At 43.3% G+C, this 22,728-nt stretch overlaps 1 protein-coding gene across 3 annotated transcripts in view; it reads left to right on the forward strand.

Moving 5' to 3' along the window:
* The window catches only part of LOC142793523 (uncharacterized), a 53,309-nt gene that overhangs the window by 21,130 nt on the left and 9,451 nt on the right, over positions 1 to 22,728 (forward strand). For 2 of the 3 annotated variants that reach the window (XM_075885784.1, XM_075885783.1), the window contains exons 5-6: positions 18,469 to 18,534; positions 18,972 to 19,064. In XM_075885784.1, coding sequence (XP_075741899.1) covers positions 18,469 to 18,534; positions 18,972 to 19,064 — 159 coding nt within the window. Of the gene's footprint in view, positions 1 to 2,402; positions 2,533 to 18,468; positions 18,535 to 18,971; positions 19,065 to 22,728 lie in introns of those variants that run through there. The other variant, XM_075885785.1, reaches the window with a different exon arrangement.

A 22,728-nucleotide genomic window follows, 5' to 3' on the forward strand; every position in this document is an offset into this window, starting at 1 on the left:
TGACTTCGAGGTCACAGAAACGTCACGTGGTGCCCCTTCTCATGTAATCTGGGAAGAAGATGCCAAATTTTTAAAACGAGCTGCTCATATGGCCGTGACGCAGTGCTGATCGCACAAATTGTAGGGCTGCCTTGGAGTAGGTAAAGATCACCAACTTTTGTGGCGGAGTAAGATTAACGGATATTTAGCGCTCACACGAATAGGAATGACCTCTCCAGTCAATCTAAAACGGCCGTCATTGAATCGCTAGCCAACTCCTTCTGCCGGACTGTTAAGAAACATAAAATTAAGGCTGAGTCCTACTGGTGGGTGCTACTAGGAAGTGTTGTCATTGCCTCTGTCATCGCCTTCATTGCCACTGTCGATGTTGTCATCACCACCCGTGTCTGTCTTATATTGTCATGAAGAAATGTGTTCTGACTTCAATGTTTCAACTTGAAGCTTTCTATAAAACAAAATTTCTTCATTTGTGCCTAAACAATCATCTAGGTCATTATAGCCAGTACGTAAGGGGGAAGGAGAGGTATAGGCACGTATTGTACGCATTTGTAAACGCAAATACACGACCAAGTGTCACACAAAGCAAGGAAATGTTTAAAAGCAGAAAAACAAAATCAACATACCTCTGTTATCGAGATATGGTACACGTATACAGGAAACGAATATGGGGCGAGAAAAACAAGTGTGCTATGTATAATTGACCCCAAATAGCAAAAAATATTTCCATTATGTGCTTAGAACTCCAGGAAACTTATTCTATACTGAGGAAAACCTCCCTGTCTTTCCTCCGTCTTTCCTTTCTCCTCCTCTTTTGCTATGAAGAAATATTTGCTTCAGAAATTGCGGCAAGCCCCACAAGAACTTTTTCTAAGCTGGGTGGTTGGGCTGCATTTGCTGATCACCGTGTCTTCTAATGAAAAGTACCTATTTTGCAAAAAAACACGCATTTGATGAAGCAACAATTATGGAGACACTGCTCCGAGGCCATCGCCCTATCTATAAGGAAACAGAACGTGCTCTTGCCATGTACGTCAGCTTCTCTGACGCGCGCACGATACCTGATTGTTCCGAAACCCCGATATAATAATGAGGTACGCTACAGTAAAGGACTACAGAAATTTCGACGCCCTGGTGTCCTTGGACGTGCGCCTATATTTAAGTACATTCATCTGAAGGCCTTTGTCTCCATCGAAAACGCATCCACCCCGCGCTCATTTTGATGCCGCGTCCTTCACGTGAAAATTTGAGCACTAGCTTAGAGAATATTTATTTTACTTACAGGAGCTCGGCCACATGCATTGCCATAATCTTCTGTAATATAACCTATGAAATAGTAACAATATCTATGAAAGTTCACCTGTGTTCGGACACCAATATGCTGGTGTATAAGTGACTTAGCTAACGAGCAGAAACCTGGAGACTGACAAAGAGGGTTCAGCTTAAAATGAGGACGACGCAGCGAGCAATGAAAAGAAAAATGGTAGGTGTCACCTTAAGAGACAAAAAGAGATCAGAGTGGATTAGGGAACAAACGGGTGTTAAGGATATCATAGTTGAAATCAAGAAGAAGAAATGGACATGGGCCGGGCATTTAGCGCGTAGACAGAATAACCGCTGGTCGTTAAGGGTACTAACTGGATTCCCAGAGAAGGCAAGAGAGTTAGGGGGAGACAGAAGGTTAGGTGGGCAGATGAGAATAAGTAGTTTGCGGGTATACATTGGCAGCAGCAAGCACAGGACCGCGTTAGCTGGCGGAACATGGGAGATGCCTTTGTCCTGCAGTGGACGTAGTCAAGCTGATGATGATGATGAAGTGACTTTTGAAAGGGGAAAGGAAGAAATAAGCGCAGTTTCGTTACTGTCTCTCTCTCAATGGAGGGCAGCTCCACAGCTCTGCGCAGGAGATAGGGGTATGGTGGGTTAAAAAGGATAGGGAGAAACTAAAGGTATAGAGATAGAGAGAGCAGTAGGAAGAAAGAGAGGCGCAGGGACAGCCACATACAGAAGTAAGGAGAAGGTAGGAAAGAAGGACATGGTCGCAGAAGTCCGAGGACGGGGCATCACTCAGTGAGATCTCCTGTCGGCGTCAAGAGATGGCGTAGGGCGAGCCAGTCGGCCAGAGCTGCGCTGTCATCGGGGATCGCGGGGCACAACCGGTGGGCACGAAATTCAGCGAGCGAGTCTCATGCTGGTAGCTCTAATCCATTCTGTTTATCGCGTTGCTTCTGTTCATATTCACATCTACATGCGGTTCAAAAGCAATAAGGTTCTCTAATGTTGTTTCCAAGTTGATGTAAAAACTTTCTATCAAAGAACGGGCTCTTGAAATAATAGAGCAGATTTTCTCCACCATCATGATATGCCACGTAGTCATTCTGACAAATGTCTTATTTTTATTCAAGGAGAAGCAGAATCAAGTTTGCTTGAGAAACTCAAGAAGAAGTTTGGAGCACTCACAGATAAGTTCTCAAAGTCTAAGCCGTAGCTCCTCAAACCTGTGAGTGAACAGAATAAAGTTATTGAGAACGCTTACTTTGTATTACACTGATAACTAATTTTCCCGAAACCATACCAACACATTTAAACTGAAACCTGATTGCCTTGAGCAGACCGTTGAATTCACATGGTAAAATGAAGTTTATAATGATGGCAAGGCAAGCTAACAGGTAGGTGTCCAAACTAGTCAAAGCGAAAGAATTTCACTGCCAATTCTTTCACACTAACGAAGTACGTAAAAATATACATTACCATGTTTTACCTACCTAACTAGCTTCACAAAACCTAAACGTAATAATTTAGTATCAAAAAAAACAGTACCTGGTCATCCTCTAAAGTTTATCTCATGTATCTATGACGTAGGAAGGCCCGGAGGGCGCTATTTCATGGTTTGAATATACACCCTGACCATATTTGAACATCCTCTACATTGTCTCAGAACACCAAAACACCAGAGAATCTTTTTTCTTACTTTGAGGCTATGCGCAGTCTTGCGGCAATTGATGTTCATTTCCAAAGCTCCTCATTATTAATCTCTTCATTGAGTGGTATGCCATGAACCACAAATATTTAGGCTGCGAGTTCAACATCAATGATCAATAACCACGAAAGGATGTTCGGCGACATTAAAAAAATATGTCTGCTGCGCTTCTCACTCAGGCAGATGGTGAGCGTAGGACGATAGTTACTGACCCTGGAAAGAGGTGATAAACTAGAGTATTCGATTATTTCTTGGTAAGACTCTTGAACAGTATTATTCAATACCACTGTGTCCCAAAATACAAGTCGAATTTCAGTGCGTGACCTTTACATTTATAGCGCATGCCATTTTGTCGTATACCACGGATAACGTGGAGCTTTTAACAACAGGATTGTTTAGCCTTTTTATTACGACGGGCTCTGCGCGCATACATTTGTGAACCGCCACGCATTCGCTTTATCATCCGCGTGATATTTTGCTTCATTCCCACCATACGTGCACCAGCTTGTCTGGCGTGGGATGTAACACCTACTTTATGCCAGTCTGTTATTTCACTAAAATTCTAAAGCAGGTAGACACGACACTAAAAGCGTGTATTATTACTTAAAGGGGTCAAGCGACGCTTTATTGTAGGTGTTCTGAGCCTCTGGTGTTTTTGCATTGCCGAATGATGAGAAGAACTAAAAAATAACTATCGGCGTAACTAACGGCTCTAAATAACTATCGGCACGCGTAGCTGCCAGTCACAAAACATTTTACCTCAGTACACTACTTAACAGCTAACGACGTGACAACAATGACGTACATGAAGCTGCGCCCAGACATCTGACATGCTCTCACCCTAAATCACGTAAGAGCTAGTCATAAAATGGAAATCGCGTAACACCTAGTCACGTGACTCAAGTTGGGTAACATCACGGAACCATTCTCTCGCGTAACATTTTGGTGTGAAAACCACATAACGAATACGTATTTAGTGTGGCAAACCAACTGACACCGGAGAAAAATAGCCAAGTCTAGTCCTACTAAATAGTACAGTAAGATACCATTTGAACAAACGCCAAATTATCCACATATTCAATGAATGGATGCATAAATTTTATTAGGTCCTTCGGTACGCTCTTTAGCGCGTTGCGGACCTCTCCCACGTCGGAACAGAAGGACCAACTTGTACGAAATTTAAGGTCCTCAACAAAACTGCTATTCGACTCAATCCTGAAGCGAGAATGAGGTCGTCGCTAGGAATAAAGGAAACGGAACTTCTAATAACATCCTATACTTCTTTTAGCATCGTTGTTCATTTGTTTTAGATAATATTGTGTCGAACAAAAAGATCGAGCTATTAAATTTATACTTCTTCAACTATGGCGACGGTCTCGTTCTCGGAGATTTGATGTATTTAGGTATTTTGTGAGACATTATCAGTTAGCTGTCATCTCCTAATAGGATAATGTGCTCGTGACGACATAATGCAAAAAGAGCGTCCCACAATCGCTGCAAAATGGCAACAAGTGGCACTGACTAACACTCCCATGTTTAAATACACATATATCTTATGAGGTGGACGAAGGGATAAACGTCACCCTCGCTCAGTGGTAGAACATCGTACGCGTAATTCGAAAGCCGCATGTTCAGGCATCGTGCAAGATGTGGAAGTTATTGGCAAGGTACGATGCAGTACCCATAAAATGGTATGGTCTCGAAATTGCCTAGACTTAAAGGAGGAACGACAGAAACTGATACGCATGAAGCCAATCAATAAGCTAGCACTGAGAGGGAAAGTAGAGGAATTCAGAGCCTCGCTTCAGAACAGGTACTCGGCTCTTAGTGAGGAAACCAACCTTAGCGTAGATAGAATGATTGATAATCTGACGAGTGTCATTACGGAGTGTGGAAGTGGAAGTTGGAGGCAGGGTAGTTAGACAGGACACTGGCAAGCTTTCCCAAGAAACAAAGAATCTTATTAAAAAACGTCAAATGAAAAAAAGTCTCAAGTACAACAGACAAAATAGAACTCGCAGAGCTTTCGAAGTTGATTAATAGGCGAAAGGTATGCGATGTAAGAAGGTATACCAAGGAGAGAATTGAACACGCTTTGAAAAACGTAGGAAGCGTCAAAGCAGTGAAGAGGAAACTCGGGATAGGCAACAATCGGATGTATGCACTAAGGGACAAAGAAGGCAAAATAACTACCATTATGGAAAGGATAGTTAAAATAGCAGATGAGTTTTACAGAAATCTGTACAGTAGCCGGGACAACCACGACCTTAATACTATCACAACTAGGAGTAACCTAGATGACACCACTAGTAATGATAGAAGAAATAAAAAAAGCCTTGGACAGCATGCAAAGGTTCAAAGCTGCTGGTGAAGATCAGGTAACATCAGATCTGCTCAAAGATGGAGGACAGATTGTGTTAGAAAAACTAGCCACACTGTTTACGAGGTGTCTCCTGACGGAAAGAGTACCAGAGTCTTGTAAAAATACCAACATCATCCTAGTACATAAGAAAGGAGATGACAAGAACTTGAAGGATTACAGGCCCATCAGCTTGCTCTCCGTAGTATACGAGCGATTTACAAAGGTAATTGCTAACAGAGTTAAGAAAATCTTTGAGTTCAATTAACCAAACGAACAAGCAGGATTTCGAACAAGCTACTCAACAATTGGCCACATACATACTATCAATCAGGTTATAGAGAAATGCTGAGAATATATTCAACCACTATACATAGCCTTTGAAGATTACGAGAAGGCGTTTGATTCAGTAGAAATATCAGCAGTCATGCAGACACTGTGGAGTCAGGGCGTCGATGAAGCATATATAAACATCCTGGAAGAATTCTAGAGGGGATCAACTGCTACAATAGTGCTTCATAATGAAATTAACAGAATACCAATGAAGAAGGGTGTAAAGCAGGGGGACACAATCTCTCCATTGCTATTTACCTGGTGCTTGCAGGAGGTTTTCAGAATGGGATCAGTTAGGGATAAGTGCTAACGGGGAGTACCTTAGTAACCTGCGCTTCGCCGATGACATTGCATTGCTGAGTAACTCAGGGGACCAATTGACACTCAAGATTACGGAATAAGACAATGAGAGCCGAAAGGTGTGTTTTAAAATTAATCTGCAGAAAACAAAAGTAATGTACAACAACCTCGGAAGAGAGCGTCGCTTCGAGATAGGTAATAGTCCACTTCAAGTTGTAAAAGACTATGTGTATTTAAGGCAGGTAATAAGTGTAGAGCTGAACCACGAGATTGAAGTAACTAGAAGAATAAGGATGGGGTAGAGCCCATTTGGCAAGCACTCTCAAATCATGACAGGTAGATTGCCACTATCCCTAAAGAGGAATGTATATAACAGCTGTATCTGGCGGTACTTAGCTATGGAGCAGGAACCTGGACACTTACAAAGAGGGTTAAGCTTAAGTTGATGACGCAGCGAGCAATGAAAAGAAAAATGGTAGAAGTAACCTTACGAGACAAGAAGAGAGCAGAGTGGATGAGGTAACGAATGGTGGTTAAGGATATCTTAGGTGAAATCAAGAACAGGAAATGGACATGGACCGGGCATGTAGCGCGAAGACAGGATAACAGCTGGTCATTAAGGGTAACTAACAGGGGTCTCAGAGAAGGCAAGCGGCTTAGGGGGAGACTGAAGGTTAGGTGGGCAGATGAGACAAAGAAGTTTGCGGGTATAAATTGGCAGCAGCAAGCACAGGACCGAGTTAACTGGCGGAACATGGGAGAGGCATTTGTCGTGCAGTGGACGTAGTCAGGCTGATGATGATGATGATGTTCAGGTCCTGTGGTGGCAAGTATCTTTTAGTATACTTTGTTTATTCTCATTTTCATTACAATTAGTAAGGATACCAACACCTATGCTTTCTTTGTCATACCTGTCCGTTAGATTTCAATAATATTAGTCCATCTTGTTGGTACAAGTTGGTACAATGGCAATACGGTACTCGGCTGAGAACCTAAAGCTTGGCTGTGGTGGTCGCATTACGATGAAGGCGAAATTATAGAGCCCCGTGCGATCGCAGTTCATGCTAAATAACACTATATTGTCCAAGTTTGTGGGGGCCCTTCACTATGACGTCTTTCATAACCACGTCCTGGTTTTTGGGTGTAGTTTTGTAGTTTTGTGTAACGCTGTATATGTAGTTTTGTATAACGCTATAAATGTAGTTTTTATAACGCTGATATTCACAAGCATTGAGTTGACTACAACTGTCAGAAGTTGTTTTGAATTTTTGTTAGGTTAGGGACAATTTAGTTGCTGCTTTTCATATATTCCATGACCTCGATCAGCGATGAGATATTATTGGATAGCACTTTCAGCGTGAGTGCGATTCAATCCTGCCAATCTATTGTTACGGTGTTCAGTCCCTCGACGGTCTTGCGCTCTAGGATACGGGCTGAGTATTATACTTACTCAGAGGCGCCGGTTTAATAAACAAGACACCATCGAGTGCACAGAAGTGCGGCCTTTCAACGTGTGTCAGACACATGTGTATTCGTATGTTCCAACTTCCTCTGCCCTTTCAATCGGGGGGGTCGTCACTCATCAGTCGTTTTTGATATAGCGGTGTTTTGTTATAGAGACGTGAATGCTCGTGTCACATTCATGGAGAACACAGAGGCCAAGAGATAAACACCTTCAGTTAGGCCCAGATACGACTAAGCCTTCTTCAGCAGAAGTGCGAGCTCGAGCCTTGGATGTCATTGCGCCTAACCTAATAATGATAATCTTTTTTGTTGTCCTTCGCCAGCACCCCCATATAATGCAGCCCACAAAATTCGAGGTATAGTGCGTTTTGAGCTCATTCGAATTTTTCGCTGAGGTACCGCACTTCTAAGTATTTGATATAGGAGACATATATCTACAGCAAAACAAAATGTGCATTAGAGCATAAACAGGCCCTAGCATGCACTTTGCATCTCTTACACCTTGACTTCACAATTCAAAATCATGGAAGGGTATATAAAAACGCAAAACAATTTTTTCTGTCTTCATGCAAGTTGTGCCAACAGTGAGGCAACCCTCAGCCGCAAGCGTCACTGTGCGGAGGAGGAATGAGTTACACTCGCCTCTGAAATATTCTCTCTCCGTTCATCTGGGACGGCCGGAAAGAAACTCGCTGGTGCGCCATCTCTGAGGCCGTGCATTCGCGCTTCGTAGGTGGAAATACCGGTGGGTGCACCGCCACTGGTGGTTTTGGGACCGACTCGCAAGTATAAAGAGAGACATGTAAACCACACAGAGCTCAGCACTCACTACTGTACCCGTTCTCTTCCTTTTACTCACCACTCTTGCCAGAAAACAGCATCATGATGTCAAAGCCTTAATTCGGAGTTTCACCTTTCATTCAGCGTTACGCTTAGGGTCTCATCCACTGCTTCTACTGGACGTCGTGTGAATATTTCTCCTACCGATGTATGTTCATTTTCGTGAACAATGAATGGCTATTCAGTCAGAGAACTGTGCGCGCTGCCGTACGTAACGTGACACGTAAGTCATGTTTCAACAGAGGGTAATACTTATTTAAAAAAAAAACGTGGAGACAAACGTTTTGCAAAAAAAAAACTTCAGTTGTGAACTATGTAGTTGCCGCGAGAAGTAACTATATTTCTGAGTTGGTGCAAAAAGTAAGCTAACACAAGTAACCGCACATGTGCGTAAGCATGTCTTAGTGTCGTCGTCATCGTCGTCATCGTCGTCATCACCATCACCATCATGCTGGCTGCGCTCACTGCAGGTCAAAGGCCTTTGCCATGTTCCGCCAGTCAACTCGGTTCTGTGCTTGCTGCTGCTACTTCATACCCACAAACTTCCTAATCTCCTCTGCCCACCTGACTTTCTGTCTTCCCTTCATCCGCTTGCCTTCTCTTGCCGGCCGCCATCACTCAGCAGCCAGTCGTTGGCAGGCTAACTGTGACCTTCTTTATTTTGAGAGATTAAGTGGTAAATTAAGTGATTTATCAATAACCGGGACACATAGTCGTTTACGGTGACAGTTTTTAGGTTCCTCAGACGAGGAACAATTTTCTACAAGCCTAAGCTGTTAGAAACATATACTGTAAAAAGTGTTCTCGTCATACACGTTCACCTACATTCCACCATGCATCTGGCCAACTATAATTACTCGTATGGTATGGAAAGAGTATGCCACTGGTAAGTGTCCTTTAGTATGGACTGATGACAACTAGAAATTTTTTGATAGCACCTAACAACGCTATGTATTTCTGTATTGTTTGCTAAATTATGACTTATTTTACCCAGGGTAGTAGAGTAGGGGATACATATAGTTATAGACAGCTACTGATGGCTAAATAACGGCCGCTGTCACCTAATATCAAATTACGGTGACTACACAGCAGAAGAAATGTCGTGCTAAAATCTTAAAATTCTGGGTAGTAGCGTGATATGCGAGTAAATCATTTAACAGAAATGTTTGCGACTGCACTATTTATCGATTTCTCATTGTAGTTGCTGCATATTAGACGAACATTATCAAAACCATAAAACAACACCTAAGCCCCAAAACCAACCTATACTGCTACAGCACAGACTGTATAAATAACGTATACTGCCAAAGAAATTTTTGAATTTCCACTCGTTCTTCAATTGGTGCGATTACTTATAGAGTACTATAGAAAACAGCCGCAACAAGTTAAAGATATGCTTAGCCACTTTATGACAACTCGACCAATGCATGTTGCGCACTCTTGATACGAGAACTTTAGAAGCGTGAACTATATGCGCCTCTATTCAGCAGTTTCACCAACGCTCGACTCACATGGCTCATTCGCTCACCGTTGCCCTCTCTCGCTGGACGGTTTCACTCGCTGCACCGTCGCTGGTTACTATAACATCTTCGGACCTCCAATAAACCTCTTCACAATTGATGGAGGGTTCTATACATCGTCGTTACACACTGGAGTTGCGAAGTCCGACGCTTCTATTCACCATAACCGACAACACATACCCTCAGTTGTATTCGCCTCAATTCATCACCTACAACGAGATTCCTCAACTAAGGGGCCCAACGATCTTCAGCGCTGTAGATGAGCTTAGGATGAACGACTGGCTGGACCTTTGCGAACTGGTGAGAACACATAATATATGCTATGACACCGAGAGGCTAGGCCTGGCAGCGTCTATTATGGCACATCCATAAACTGGGCATGCTCACACGGTCAACTTTAAGGACACCGTACTCTGAATTATTCGGTCGACCAGCTGTTCACCAGCAGCGCGAAGGGCAGTGCTTGCGCATTTGCCAGAAGCAAACTGGAGAAAGCTTAATGAGCTGTTGGAGGACGTTGTAGACCTTTGTAGGTGTACCAACGACACCATGGGCAAAGATGACAAGATTAAGCTAATTCTCAAAGGGATGGATTACGGAGCATTTCACGTGCCCATGCCTTGAAATTCATAACAGTTTCGGAAGTCGTCAGCCTGTGTCAAAGCTATAATGAGATAAAGGGTCAACCTGCCTCGACCCGGCAACCAGCGCAAAGCAGCGAGTTTTTTAGCTATCTTGAGCCATCTGACCAGTCCACATTGCTTCAGGTGGTCTGAGACTTCGTCTTTGAAGTTGCCGCCAACTTTCTTTAATGCCCTTCTCTCAAGAGTCCACCATCCATCTGCCCACCATGCTCCACACTGCCCTTTTTAAGGAAGTCTCCCACACAGTTCCCATTGTGCACCACGAGCCGACCTCCAGCCACCTATGTTAATTATGATCGTGGAGTGCAGCCTATGGCCACTTCATCTATCCCTAAACCGCGCAGCCTGTGACCACGCCCTTTACGTATGCGCAGGCCATGCGTAGGTTTATGCAACCATCTCACACGACGCAAAGACGGCCCTCACACCCTTAAAGAGCTTATGGCGCGAAAAAATTACGAAAAAAGGACAAGTGCCATAAGCTCGTTAGGAATGAACCAACTCGCCCAACAAGTCACGCTGCTCGATACGTTGCTGACTCTTTGCCACGTTACGCACCTGATAATCAGCCTGACTTCCAGCCGCAGCGCTCACCAGCTCCTCCTCAGCAATCGCACTCTACCTATACGTCACCTTCCCGGACACTCCAACCAGGCTCGTAGTCATGGGGGGGGGGCACACCGGGCACGTGCACCCCACCCTGAAATTTTTTCGCCATGGTATATAGAGCTACGATTAGCCATTTTAAAGAGGTGCCCTTCCAAAAGTCAAACTTAACGCCGGCCACAAAATAACATCCATATCATCATCATTAAAATATTCATCATCATCATCATTCTTATCCTGACTACGCCCACTGCAGAAGAAAGGCTTCTCTCATGTTTCGCCAGTCAACTTGGTCCTGTGCTTGCTGCTTACTATATATTGCTGCGCAGCGCAATAATAAATCAGGTCTTCAATCCACTGTTTACTTTTGTCACACTGCTTGCCAGCGAATGTCTCGGCCACGTGGATGGCGTCTACTGTTCGTCGCTAGCAGACGTCCTTTATGACTATTAGCATTTATCATCATCAGCCTAATTACGCCTACCGCAGGGCAATAAAGTCTCTCATGTTCCGCCAGTCAATTTCGTCCTGTGCTTGCTGCTGCCACTTGATACCCGCTAGTGTTCCAATCTCATCTGCTCACCTAACTTCTTGTCTTCTGGGGGACTTTAATCAGTTACCCTCAAGTACAAGCGGTTATTTTGCCTACAGACTTTGTGTCCAGCCCATGTCCATTTCTTCTTGATATTATTTATGGCCACAACCGCCTTGGCCATCCCCCTTGAGAATGCGGCATGCACAATTTTGTGTATAAACTCGTGCAGTACTGTCCTGACTGCAGAAAACGCAAAAAAACTCATATACGTTCGACTGGCGTATTGCCACGACTTACACACCCTGCCAAGTGATTTCATCGCGTCCACGTTGGCCTATGTGGTCTCTTCCTCATGACACCAGATGGCAATCAGTTGATAATAGTTGTTCGACCACCTGAAACGCTATGTCAAAACTGCCGCTTCTCTGTGTGCTACTGCTCGAGATGTCACCTTTCTCGTTTTGCATCGCTTCATTTTTCAATATTGGCAGACACAGCGCTTTCTTGTACGGTCGACGTCGTCGAAGCTCTGCTTTCAGACGGCTACATCATGAATAAAAATTTTTTATATCAGTGTGCAACAGTTACAACTAAGTGCCACCCACTGCAATAATCTCGTGAGAAATTATAACCTTCTGGCTTTCGTCTGCACTTCAGGTATACAAACAGGTATTTGGTAGTAAAATCCCGTTTTTTTGTAACGCGTGCCAGTGGGGTAGTCAATCACCCCTCATGGTGGTACAATGTTTATTGTGCTCGACTGCCTCCCCGCAGGCCACTGGTTGGAATTCAGACCGTGGCGGCCACTTTTCGATGGACTAAGAAATGCTTGAGGTCTACGTATGTATATTTTGGTGAGCGTTCAAGAACCCCAGGTGATCAAAATTATCTCTTACAATCCTCTCTTGGATTTGGGGCTTTAAGCCCCAACACTTATATTTATTAGCTGCTGGCAATCAGAAATAAGCAATGGAAATGCTTCGAAGTCGCTATTCTCGTGCGTACTCTGTACTGACGCAGCACCATCATGCTCATTGTTTCAAGCAAATCCCCGTATAATATGCGGAGGAGATTACGGTAGTACATGCTGAGGAGGTGGTTGGTGTCACATACTGTTAAGATGAAGGATAGAAGACAAGCGACTGAATACCTTAACAGGATAACAAAGAAAGGCGGTGACTCCGAATGGCGTGTGTATTAATTTTTCAAAGTCGCCACGCGTAGTCAGCTTTCCTTCTTCTGTGCATTGCCTAAAGTTGTGAAGTGCAAAACCCTAATAGAAGCTTCTGCAGACTCATTCTTTTTTAGCAGCTTTCTTTTGAAAGCAGCCCTCAGTTAACTGATCGTTTTACTTTCTTTTTTCAGACAATTGGTTTTCTAGTCAATGGAACGTCATTTTTACATCAATAGTATGTACGTTTCGGCACCTCATATGTAATAATTTTCTTGTCGTTCGTATGTCGAAATAGCACATACTTGTCTATTATGTTGTGCCTGCATTTACCTTTCTCGTTTTGTTATTTTCGGAGACTAGTTTTATCTTCGCTTCACTGCCTGGTGTTCATATAGTTGACTCATCAACGAATAAAAGGAGTACTTGAAAAATGGTGTGGTAAGCACGTTGAAATTATTCTTACAGCTGTCGCCTATTTCTAAGGCCTCGAGTCTTTATAGATTATATACTACTTTCGTAAAAGTAGGGGAGAACAAAATGTTTACAATTAGGAACCCAATACTGATACTCTTAGTGGAGATGGCTGAGTAGCCGAAACACAGCGGCCACCACATTTTGTGTGATCAGTTAAGCATCATGAATTTTTAAACTTTCATTTCCTCAATATTTTTTTTGCAAAAACCTCCGAACAATTGTTCCAACAACCACAAGAGTATAGAGATTTTTGCCTCTCTCGTGCGCGCCGGCAACAAACAACGTAATTCGTATTAACGCACTTAAGTGCCCAGTTTTTTTTTCATTCTGGTTATGTATACACAGGACGTACCTGCAGCGTGTGTGAATACCTATCACAAATAGTCAAGATTGCTGGCAAAGAACGCCAAAGTCTAACCAGCTTTTCCAGACAATGTTGCTTTTTTTCGCTTCTTTATGTCTAACCTCTCAGTGTAAATGTTAATTTACTTGTGTTACTATAGTGTCATGGGCGAGAGCCTTCATACTCAAAGTTGAAAGTTTGCATGCCCACCTTGGATACGTCACTTAAAGTTCATCAGGCCGAAACGTATCCTGTGTTACCCATATGTGAGTATTGATAAGAACGAGCAGACGAGAAGGCAATGAGAAGTATAGGGGGTGTTAATATAAGAAATACCAAAGTAAATGTGAAGGAAGAATAGTAGACGATAAGGTAAATTACCACAGGCAGGATCTGAACCTGCGACCTTCTAATTTCGTGCTCCATGCTCTTCCACTGAGCTACAGTGGAGGTTATTCCTCATCAACTTAATGGGGTTTATATGTGCATTAAATGAGGGAGCGTTCGTCAGTGCCACCTGTTGCCATTGCGGCGAGGGTGGAATACTCTTCTTGCTTGTTGGTGTCACTTAACCCGTGGTCTCATCACGAGTTGGTAGCTGTCCAATATTTCCTCCTATACAATCTAAAGGCAACAAGCCTGCCAGAACGAGACCTTCGCTATGAAGAAAGAAAAGATCTGTAAATTTAAGGGCTCGGTTTCTTTGTTAGACAAAAAGTTTTTGAGAATCATCAGATATACGTGAAGCCAAGAAAAGCGTAAAAAGTGTTGTTAGTAGCAATATTACTACAAAAATGAAAAAATAAATAAATATAGACGTAAAGTGGACGAGGGCATAACCACCATCGCGGCTCAGTGGAAGAGCATCGGAGGCAATATTCGAAGGTTGCAGGTTTGATCCTGCCGGTGGCAACTTATCTTTCCTTCCACTCTTTCCTCTTTACACGTACTGTACAATCAGTTCTGATAACACTTGCTATACTGCTATTGACATCAATGTCTGCCGGTTTTTATTAACGATGTGTCTAACAAAGAAAACGAGCCCTTGTTTACACTTTTTTCTTCAATAAATCAGTAATGATTTCGAAACAGCGAAAAAAAAAGTTATTCTTTGCAGAGCACAAAGGTCGAACAGAGTACTGTAGATGGGCACACAGATTTCTTATTCCGTATTTTGAGTACCTCCGCAATATTTCAAGTACGTCTGCAAGGCTAGCGTCCTAACCACTGGTTTATACAGGCATGCTAGCAGGACATATATAGTTTTGTATAGTACAGAAAAGGGGTGGAAAAGGGAAGTGAGGGTGAGGAGAGAGACGTAAAACTGAGGAATAGGGGAGAGGCTAGAACGTTGCATAGAAAGAAAGTGAATGATATACATTGTGACAAAAAAATAGAAGTAAACGAACACCAGAAACACAAAACAGAGATATGAGATGAAAAGGAAGATAGGTAGGCGAAGAAGGAAAAAAAATGGCGCATATCCACGGAGTGAATGATGGAGAGTGGGGCGAAGCATTCGTCCGTCCATTCGTTCTTGCTTCCGTCCGTCCATGCGTGCGTCTGTGTGGCCGCCCGTGCATCCATCCACCCGTCCGTGCGTGTGTCTGTTCGTGCGTCCGCACGTTCATCTGTGCGTCCATCCCTGCGTTATTCCATGCATCCGCTCCTGCATCCATCCATGCGTTCATCCGTCTGTGCAACCATCCATGAGTCCGTCCATGCATCTGTGTGTGTGTCCGTTCGTCTACCTATACAACACTCCAAGTACCACCATCTCCCATCTTTTCGTCATATATTCCTGATATATAAGCACCGCCACCCAGCGGACATTCCATGTACTGAACGAGAGGAGGCACACGCACACTTTCTTAAGACTTGCGCTTCGTGCCTACTTCCCACCTTTAACCACCTCGAGTTCACGGTATATACTAGGTCACTGTATTCATATGCACTGTGGATCACGCTCGCTAAACCTTTCTAAAATCTAGGAAGTTACGCCCAGCGAGTATAACGTAGCAACCCTTTCTTGTCAGATAGTGCTCAATGTACATGCCAATGGCTGCTTAGGGGGAATGAGAGACAGGAGAATTCGGCTCTTAGTGAACGCGCACGCTGCGAATTTTCTATTGTTCAACAACGCACAGAAGAAATCTCCCACCAGCACCACCTTGGAGTTCAAAATGTAAGACTGGTTACACACTACGACTACTACCACGACTACGAGGGATGAACGGGTGCCGCTATAAGGAGCTTCGCCCCTAAAATGGGCAGATATCCCACGTATACCTTCAGAATCAATCTCATAAGAATCATGCGGAAAGAGGGGTACTGTATTGCAACGATGTAATTAAGCAAAACGTTAGGCGATGACATTAAATATATCCCCCAATGTACGCACACACATATGTTGAACATCCGCATATGTTTCATATAACCAGTTGTGTACAGCTGCGTTATGATGCAACCTGCAACACCAGTATTAGCGACACCGGAAGTGGTAAGCAGATACGATGCGCTTGTGCTCGAGAGAGTTGAAGCCTTGGATATAGCTACCTAAATCAGCTTTAGTGGATGGAACTTAGCTAAATGTGGCGTTAACCCGACTTGATTGCTTTATCGTAGGTGTACGTTTCTTATGTTTATAAAATTCGGTACCAAGCGCTGCAACCACAGTTGTGTTTTTATGAGTTGTTTTTATTACTTGTCTTCTAAACAAAGTTCAATTAAACTGATTGACGCATGTTTGTCTAGTTTGGCTACTCTAATCATCTCTCAGTATTATAAATTAGGGTTCACCATCCGTCCATCACTGTACCCAAAAAAAAGATGCCTAATATCTTATTGGGATCGGTCAATATAAAAAAAATGTCAAAGTTCTTTTTAAGCTCGTGGTGCTACATACTGTTGGTATAGGAAAAATTTAAGAAGTAGTCTGCAACAATGGCACGGCTCTGGAATAAAGCAACTGGTCATTATGCAGAAGAACTCTATACAATTCGTACTCAAACTAAATATATTTACTATTTATTTGTTTGTACCCCAAAAGTTTGCTCACAACCAACTACACTGACGCCGACAGTGGTACTTATGCTAAACGGAGCATTTCAAGTGATAACACAAGAAACTGCTTAGTGTACATAGCATAGTAGTATGTTTATATTCAAAGTTGAGTAACGTCAAAGCTCCATGCGCGTGAGAAATGAAAATAAGGCTGTTTAATTCATTCTAAAACAGCAGTTAAACATATTATGACAAAGTATCTTACACTGATTTGTAACGCGTCTTGGTTCAAGTCCGTGATTCCGAGAACCCCATCTCCTTCATAACAATCGCTTGCAGTATGCGGGTGTCGGAGTGAGCATTAGTCGTATTCCTGATGAATATTGTTGATTTAGCAGTAACATAGAAGTGGTAATATTCTTAAACGGCATCATCATCAGCATGACTACGTCCACTGCAGGACAAAGGCTTCTCCCATGTTCCGCCAGTTAACCCGGTCCTGTGCTTATTCTTACCACCTCTGCTGCGTTGCAGATCTGACCGCCGCCGTGGTCAATTGCTTTGCAGCTGCTTAGGGACTGAGGGCCATGAGTTATTTGACGTATGCATGTGGGAGGTAGTGGCCACATACTGCACCAGGGTGGCCAATCCTTCTCTGGTGAGGGAGTGCATTCCCGGTGGTGGTCACCGGTGAGGCCGCACCCCAGGCCTCTTAATGCAGTTCCATAAGCACGCGGAGTTAGTGTTTTATCCGGTTGGAAACTGCGTGGCACCGGGATTTGAACCACGGACCTTTTGCATGCGAGGCGGATGCTCTAACCACTACGCCATCGCCGCACGTCTTAAACGCCACTTCAGTTGAATTTAGGCGCCGTAAATTTGTATTTTCTCAAAACTACACAGTGTTTCGGCTATTTTAGAAATGTCACTAATTTAAAACTTTGTTAGTCTGACTGCTATTCTGCATGAATATGTTCTTCAGCTTTAAAATTGGTATGATGAAGCTGAACAATTGAACTGAAAACAAATATAGGCTGCTGCTCTCAGACAAAAAATACTTTTATTTGCAATGCATATAACCCTTTTGATGTTTTTAGCTCCGTGCTTGTTTTTACAGAATATGCTATGAACTAACATATTTTATATTGCTCGCAATGTTGTACGCTTAGACCAGTCACCGTCATTGAGTGCGAAGTGAGAAGAACGGATGGTTTCTAGCTGGAATCTGGTACACGCATTTTGTGTGCCACTCATTTATTCTAGCAAATCGCTACGGCCACGCTTGAAATTTCCTCTGAAAAACACACTATCAAGTGCCACGTCGACTCCGAGCTTCGTAGACAATCAAAGATATGTTTTTCGTTTCATAATCAGTAAAATTGGTTCCACCGTAACTCATCATTACTATCACTATCCACATAATCATCTACGAAAGCATAAAAAAGTGTGCGGTTCTATAAAAGAACACATAGCAAACAACAGTAGGAATTCTACAACTTAGCAAACCGATTACAAGTTTAGGGCGTGGCAGGTAATTCGCCGTTTATTGAGGGCTGCTTACATTGCGAGGTTTGTGCGTGTTTTACGCAATCCTAATATTTGTTTTTATTTTGGAGGAGATTTCGAAATTTGTCTTTGCCAGACAAATTTGCACCTCTTGCAAGACAAATGGTCTTGCAGACAAATTTTCTTGCAAAACAAAAGGTGCCAGACAAATTTGTCTGGCACCTTTGCCAGACAAAGGCAATGATGAACAGTGCCCCTACGTTTAGAGGCATGATTTATTAACCTGCCAACAGAAGATGCAATTTGTACGTTATCAACGTGTACTTAAAATTGTCTTCAGTTATGATATAAGTACCCAGTCAAGCAGTTATCTATGCCTCTTCTTTGCAGGAATGATTGCTTACCAATGGATAATTGCTGTTCTGATTGTCCACTCTTTGTCATTGAAATCTCCAAGTAAGTGCGTTAATTTTGTTTGTAGTGAATTATAAAGAATACCTCTTCTGGAATAGTTGGTATACCACTCCAGTGAGTTTATGTATTTATTTTTACCGAATTTCGTGTTTATACTTTCGTGTTTTAGTACTTCTTATGCCTGAGACATGCGTCCTGTGTCTTTGAACTATGGGAAGAAGCAGCCTATGGGGAGAATAAGGACAGCTGCCATTGTAGAGGTATATGTTTGCTATCAGCAGCTTGTAGTAAAGGTACTGAATTATTATATTTGTTTTCGGACCTACCGTGTTTCTTTTGCAATGATCGGGTGCGATGATTGCTCGCAGTTTCAATGCTGTCGCAGAGAGAGATAATATAATCATTGTTTAGCACATGAAATACCATGGTACACTTATAACTATACGCCTTTTCATGGTATTCTTGCCTTCTCCTCCCAGTAAAACCACGCTGCGGGAGTCTGACGTCTTGTAATTTTGGAGATAAACGGCTGTGTACGATGCACTATGGCAAAATCTATTTCCGAGGTTGCAGTAAGTATTTTGCATTTTGGCTTGTAATTACAAAGGAAGTTTACATGAGAGCTAATTTACAGCGAAGCTACCTTAGTCAAACTTATGCAGCCTTTCGGCGGCGTTGGTATTCGATAGTCAGGAGAATAAATAAATAAAACCATAGAAATATTTTTGGTGAGATGTAGTTAGGACCTGAACCCTCATGGAGACGAGGCAAGTGTCATAACTAGTCGTGGGCACCCAGGCTTTTTTTTATTAATTGGAAGTGTGTGAATACGTTCTACTTAACACTGAAGACAGAGCACTTGCTATGGGTGCTTAATTTCAACATTTTCTCGAAATTTAGGTGAAGGTGAATGTAGCGGCAATTCAGCAAGGAACACCGAAAATTGAATTGCTGCTTTCTTGACAAGATGCCAAGAAACCTATTGGCACTTCCTTTGGAGACTTGTATCAATTGAAATTCATACAGAAACTCGGGCATGTGAGAGGGTCGTGTAAACAACTGCCAGCACACACTTGGGAGGACTCCGTGAGTGCAGCAATGGTACATTCAGTGAAGCGAGGCCCTTGCCGAAACCACATTGCCTGCACCGGATGCTCGGGTGATTGCGTTTATACCAATAGCAAGAATTAGAGAAAATTTATTTACAGAAAGGTTGAGAGGTCGGCCTGAGCTATAGTTTGCTCTGGTCTGCTACTCTACATTGAGGAAGGGTGACTGGGGAGTGAAAGAGCGATGAATGACGATGGTAAGGTAGAGAGATAATATGTTCTTATTAGGCGAGGTAACTCTACAGACGTGCATCCAGTCCAGTGGCTTCTATAAAAGTGATGACGGCTCGTATAACCACATGTGTACTGCTGGCCTGAGGCCAAGGACCTAACACAACCTCATCGAATAATGGTCGACTAATATATGGACGATACTGTGCGATGTCAAAGCCGATCTTCAAACTATCGATGGCTTCTTGACACAAGGTCCATATCATACTTTATTGATTTAAATAGAAGAGCTCCTTGGCATTGCGACAAAAAATGGACATCATGTAACATTTCAATGGATACCTGCTCATTGTGGCATAATGGGCAAGGAAGAGGTGGACGCTGAAGCTAAGAGAGCTTTAAATAGTGCCCCGGAAGAGTGCATCGCATTTTCCCGACAAGAAACTAACATCATACTTCGACGCGTAATGCGCAACTCCATCTTAGAGCACTGGCAGAAACCAGAACACGAATACAAGCGGCTGCACAAATGGAACCCGGAAGTGAAGTTCCGTATGCCTCACAAGTTAAAGCAAAGCATCTCATGCATTATCCACCGCAATCGCCTCGGTGTGGCTTACACGAGACGTTACACCCACTTGATTGGCTGTAATGACACAGGTCCCAATTGTGGTCACTGTCGGTTGCCAGAAATGCTCGAAAATATATTTTGCGACTGTCCAGCATATGCAAGCGAACGTCAGCAACTGATATCTTCGATTGGCCAATAGCAAAGGCTATTTAAATTGTCGCGAAGGCTCGGTCAAAAAGTGGTTCAAAATCTATTACCAACGATATCAGCATGAGGAGTTATGGGAGCTGCGACTGAAGTGCGACTACGTGTAGAGCGAACAAACACTAATAGTTATGAACAAAATTTTATTTAGAGTCCAAGCAATCAGTTTACAAATGAGATTTCTTTTCCCCAGGAATATAACTTAGGTGTAATGAGCAAACAATTTATGATGGTTTTTATATTACGAAAAATCCTTTTTCTAGCGTCCTCTGCAAATGCTCTTATTACTCAGTGCAGCCCTTGCACTACATGTGTACACAGGGCAAGGCTCGCTCGCAACATTCGTCTGTGAAGACACACCCCCTCCCGTGTTTTAGTGTTTTGCGCCTGCTTTCGTACTCTGTTGTACGCGAAATTGTTAGGTGCGTTTCATCCTTGGTGAGCGTCTTCAGTGCAGTGTCCAACGGGCAGCGGAACGATGCGAATTACATTTAATGCTGGCTGGTTTCGTCGGTTGCTGCAGGAGCGACGTGCTGTGGAAGGATGCAGCAGAAACAAACGTATGCCTGGCGACCCAGGTCTTCTAGATAAGAGAGAAGCACAATGGTTTGCAATGCACTGCTCGCTGGACTTTCATCCATCAATAATCCCACAGCCCAGTTTCCTTCTTGAGCATGCACTGTCTACTATTTGCGTTATCGGTGAGCAGATTGCCAAGTTATCTATCACGGTACAATTCACATAGTTTATTCGCATACGTACCGGTAATGTATCGGAGCATAATGCAAAAAAGGAAGACGTAACACAGAGAGTTTCCACCGATGTTTTTATTGTATTGCCATTTAGTGCGTGTAATACATTTGAGTTATTGCAACCATTGAATAAAATTAAAGTGTTAACATTTTGGCGTGACTAGGCCTCATTTCTTCCTCTTAAATAAGAAAATCACAAGCATTGTGTATGGTACAGAACCTACGTATGTGTGAAACAAGTAAGCTATGCCGGAGATATCATCCCGGCTGCGGCGGCAGCATTTCCGATGGAGGCAGAAATGTTGTCGACCCGTGTGCTCAGATTTGGGTGCACGTTAAAGAACCCCATGTGGTCAAAATTTCCGGAGCCTTCCACTACGGCGTCTCTTATAATCATATGGTGATTTTTGGGCATTAAAACCCACTTGTCAGTCAATGCAGGAGATATCACTTGTATACGCTCCTACGCTGTTGGTGGCTTTAATTCATCGGTGAAACATGCGACAAACGGCAAATAAAAGTTCAAAGAATGAATTTTGTTGTAAAATTGAGGCGACATGAACGGTAGTACAATGAAACATCACTAGTCAGTAATGAGTCCACATTATATTAGAAGGCGTCGACTTAAAGCGCACTCGTGGATGACTCACCGGCAATCACCTTAGCGCGAGCCGTTAGCGATCAGGGGCCTATGAAAAGTAATTCCAGATTAAATTTCGTGCTAGTGCACACAAATTGAGGTCACTTGTTAACAAACTATTGCGTCACTTCTCGTTAATATTTGTTCCGCCGGAAGTAAGTAAGTAAGTAAGTAAGTAAGTAAGTAAGTAAGTAGGTGGTCTTAATTCCTTTTGGCACAGGGCACGTGCATGCAGCGCCACAGGACAAATGTTATGCGCTCCAACGCGCACCCATACACACACACACGCACACACACACATCACTAGGCAGGCGCTCACAGTGCCACCAGCCAAAACTTCGTACTCCACACGCACTTCACGCGAGCACACACACACGTTTTCAACTGCACAGTTTGGAAGAAAAAAAGAGTCTGGTAGTACAGTGTCGAGAGAAATACTACCTAGCGTGCTGAGCGCGCGCATTTTGTACGAGGGAGGGTGGTCCGACAAGTGATGACTGCGCTCAGTTGCCGCGACCGGCGCTGCGAGTCGGGTGGGTGCCTGATTGTGCGAAGAAGTTTTCTCATCCATTTGCTGCCGGAGCCTCGCTACGAGGAAGATAAGTGTTTGACAGCTGTTATCTGTCGTATTGTGAAGTTCGATTTTGCCAGATGTAAGCAGCAACATACTCATATGTTATAGGCTAAGGGGCAATGCAAAGAAACGACATGTTTTGTGCCTCTGTGTCGAAGTGGTTATCGGTTGAACGAGGAAAGGGTATCTTTGTTCACCACACCCACAGTCCCAGC

This window comes from Rhipicephalus microplus, unplaced genomic scaffold (assembly GCF_043290135.1).
Source record: "Rhipicephalus microplus isolate Deutch F79 unplaced genomic scaffold, USDA_Rmic scaffold_305, whole genome shotgun sequence".
In the NCBI taxonomy this organism is placed as follows: Eukaryota; Metazoa; Arthropoda; class Arachnida; order Ixodida; family Ixodidae; genus Rhipicephalus; species Rhipicephalus microplus.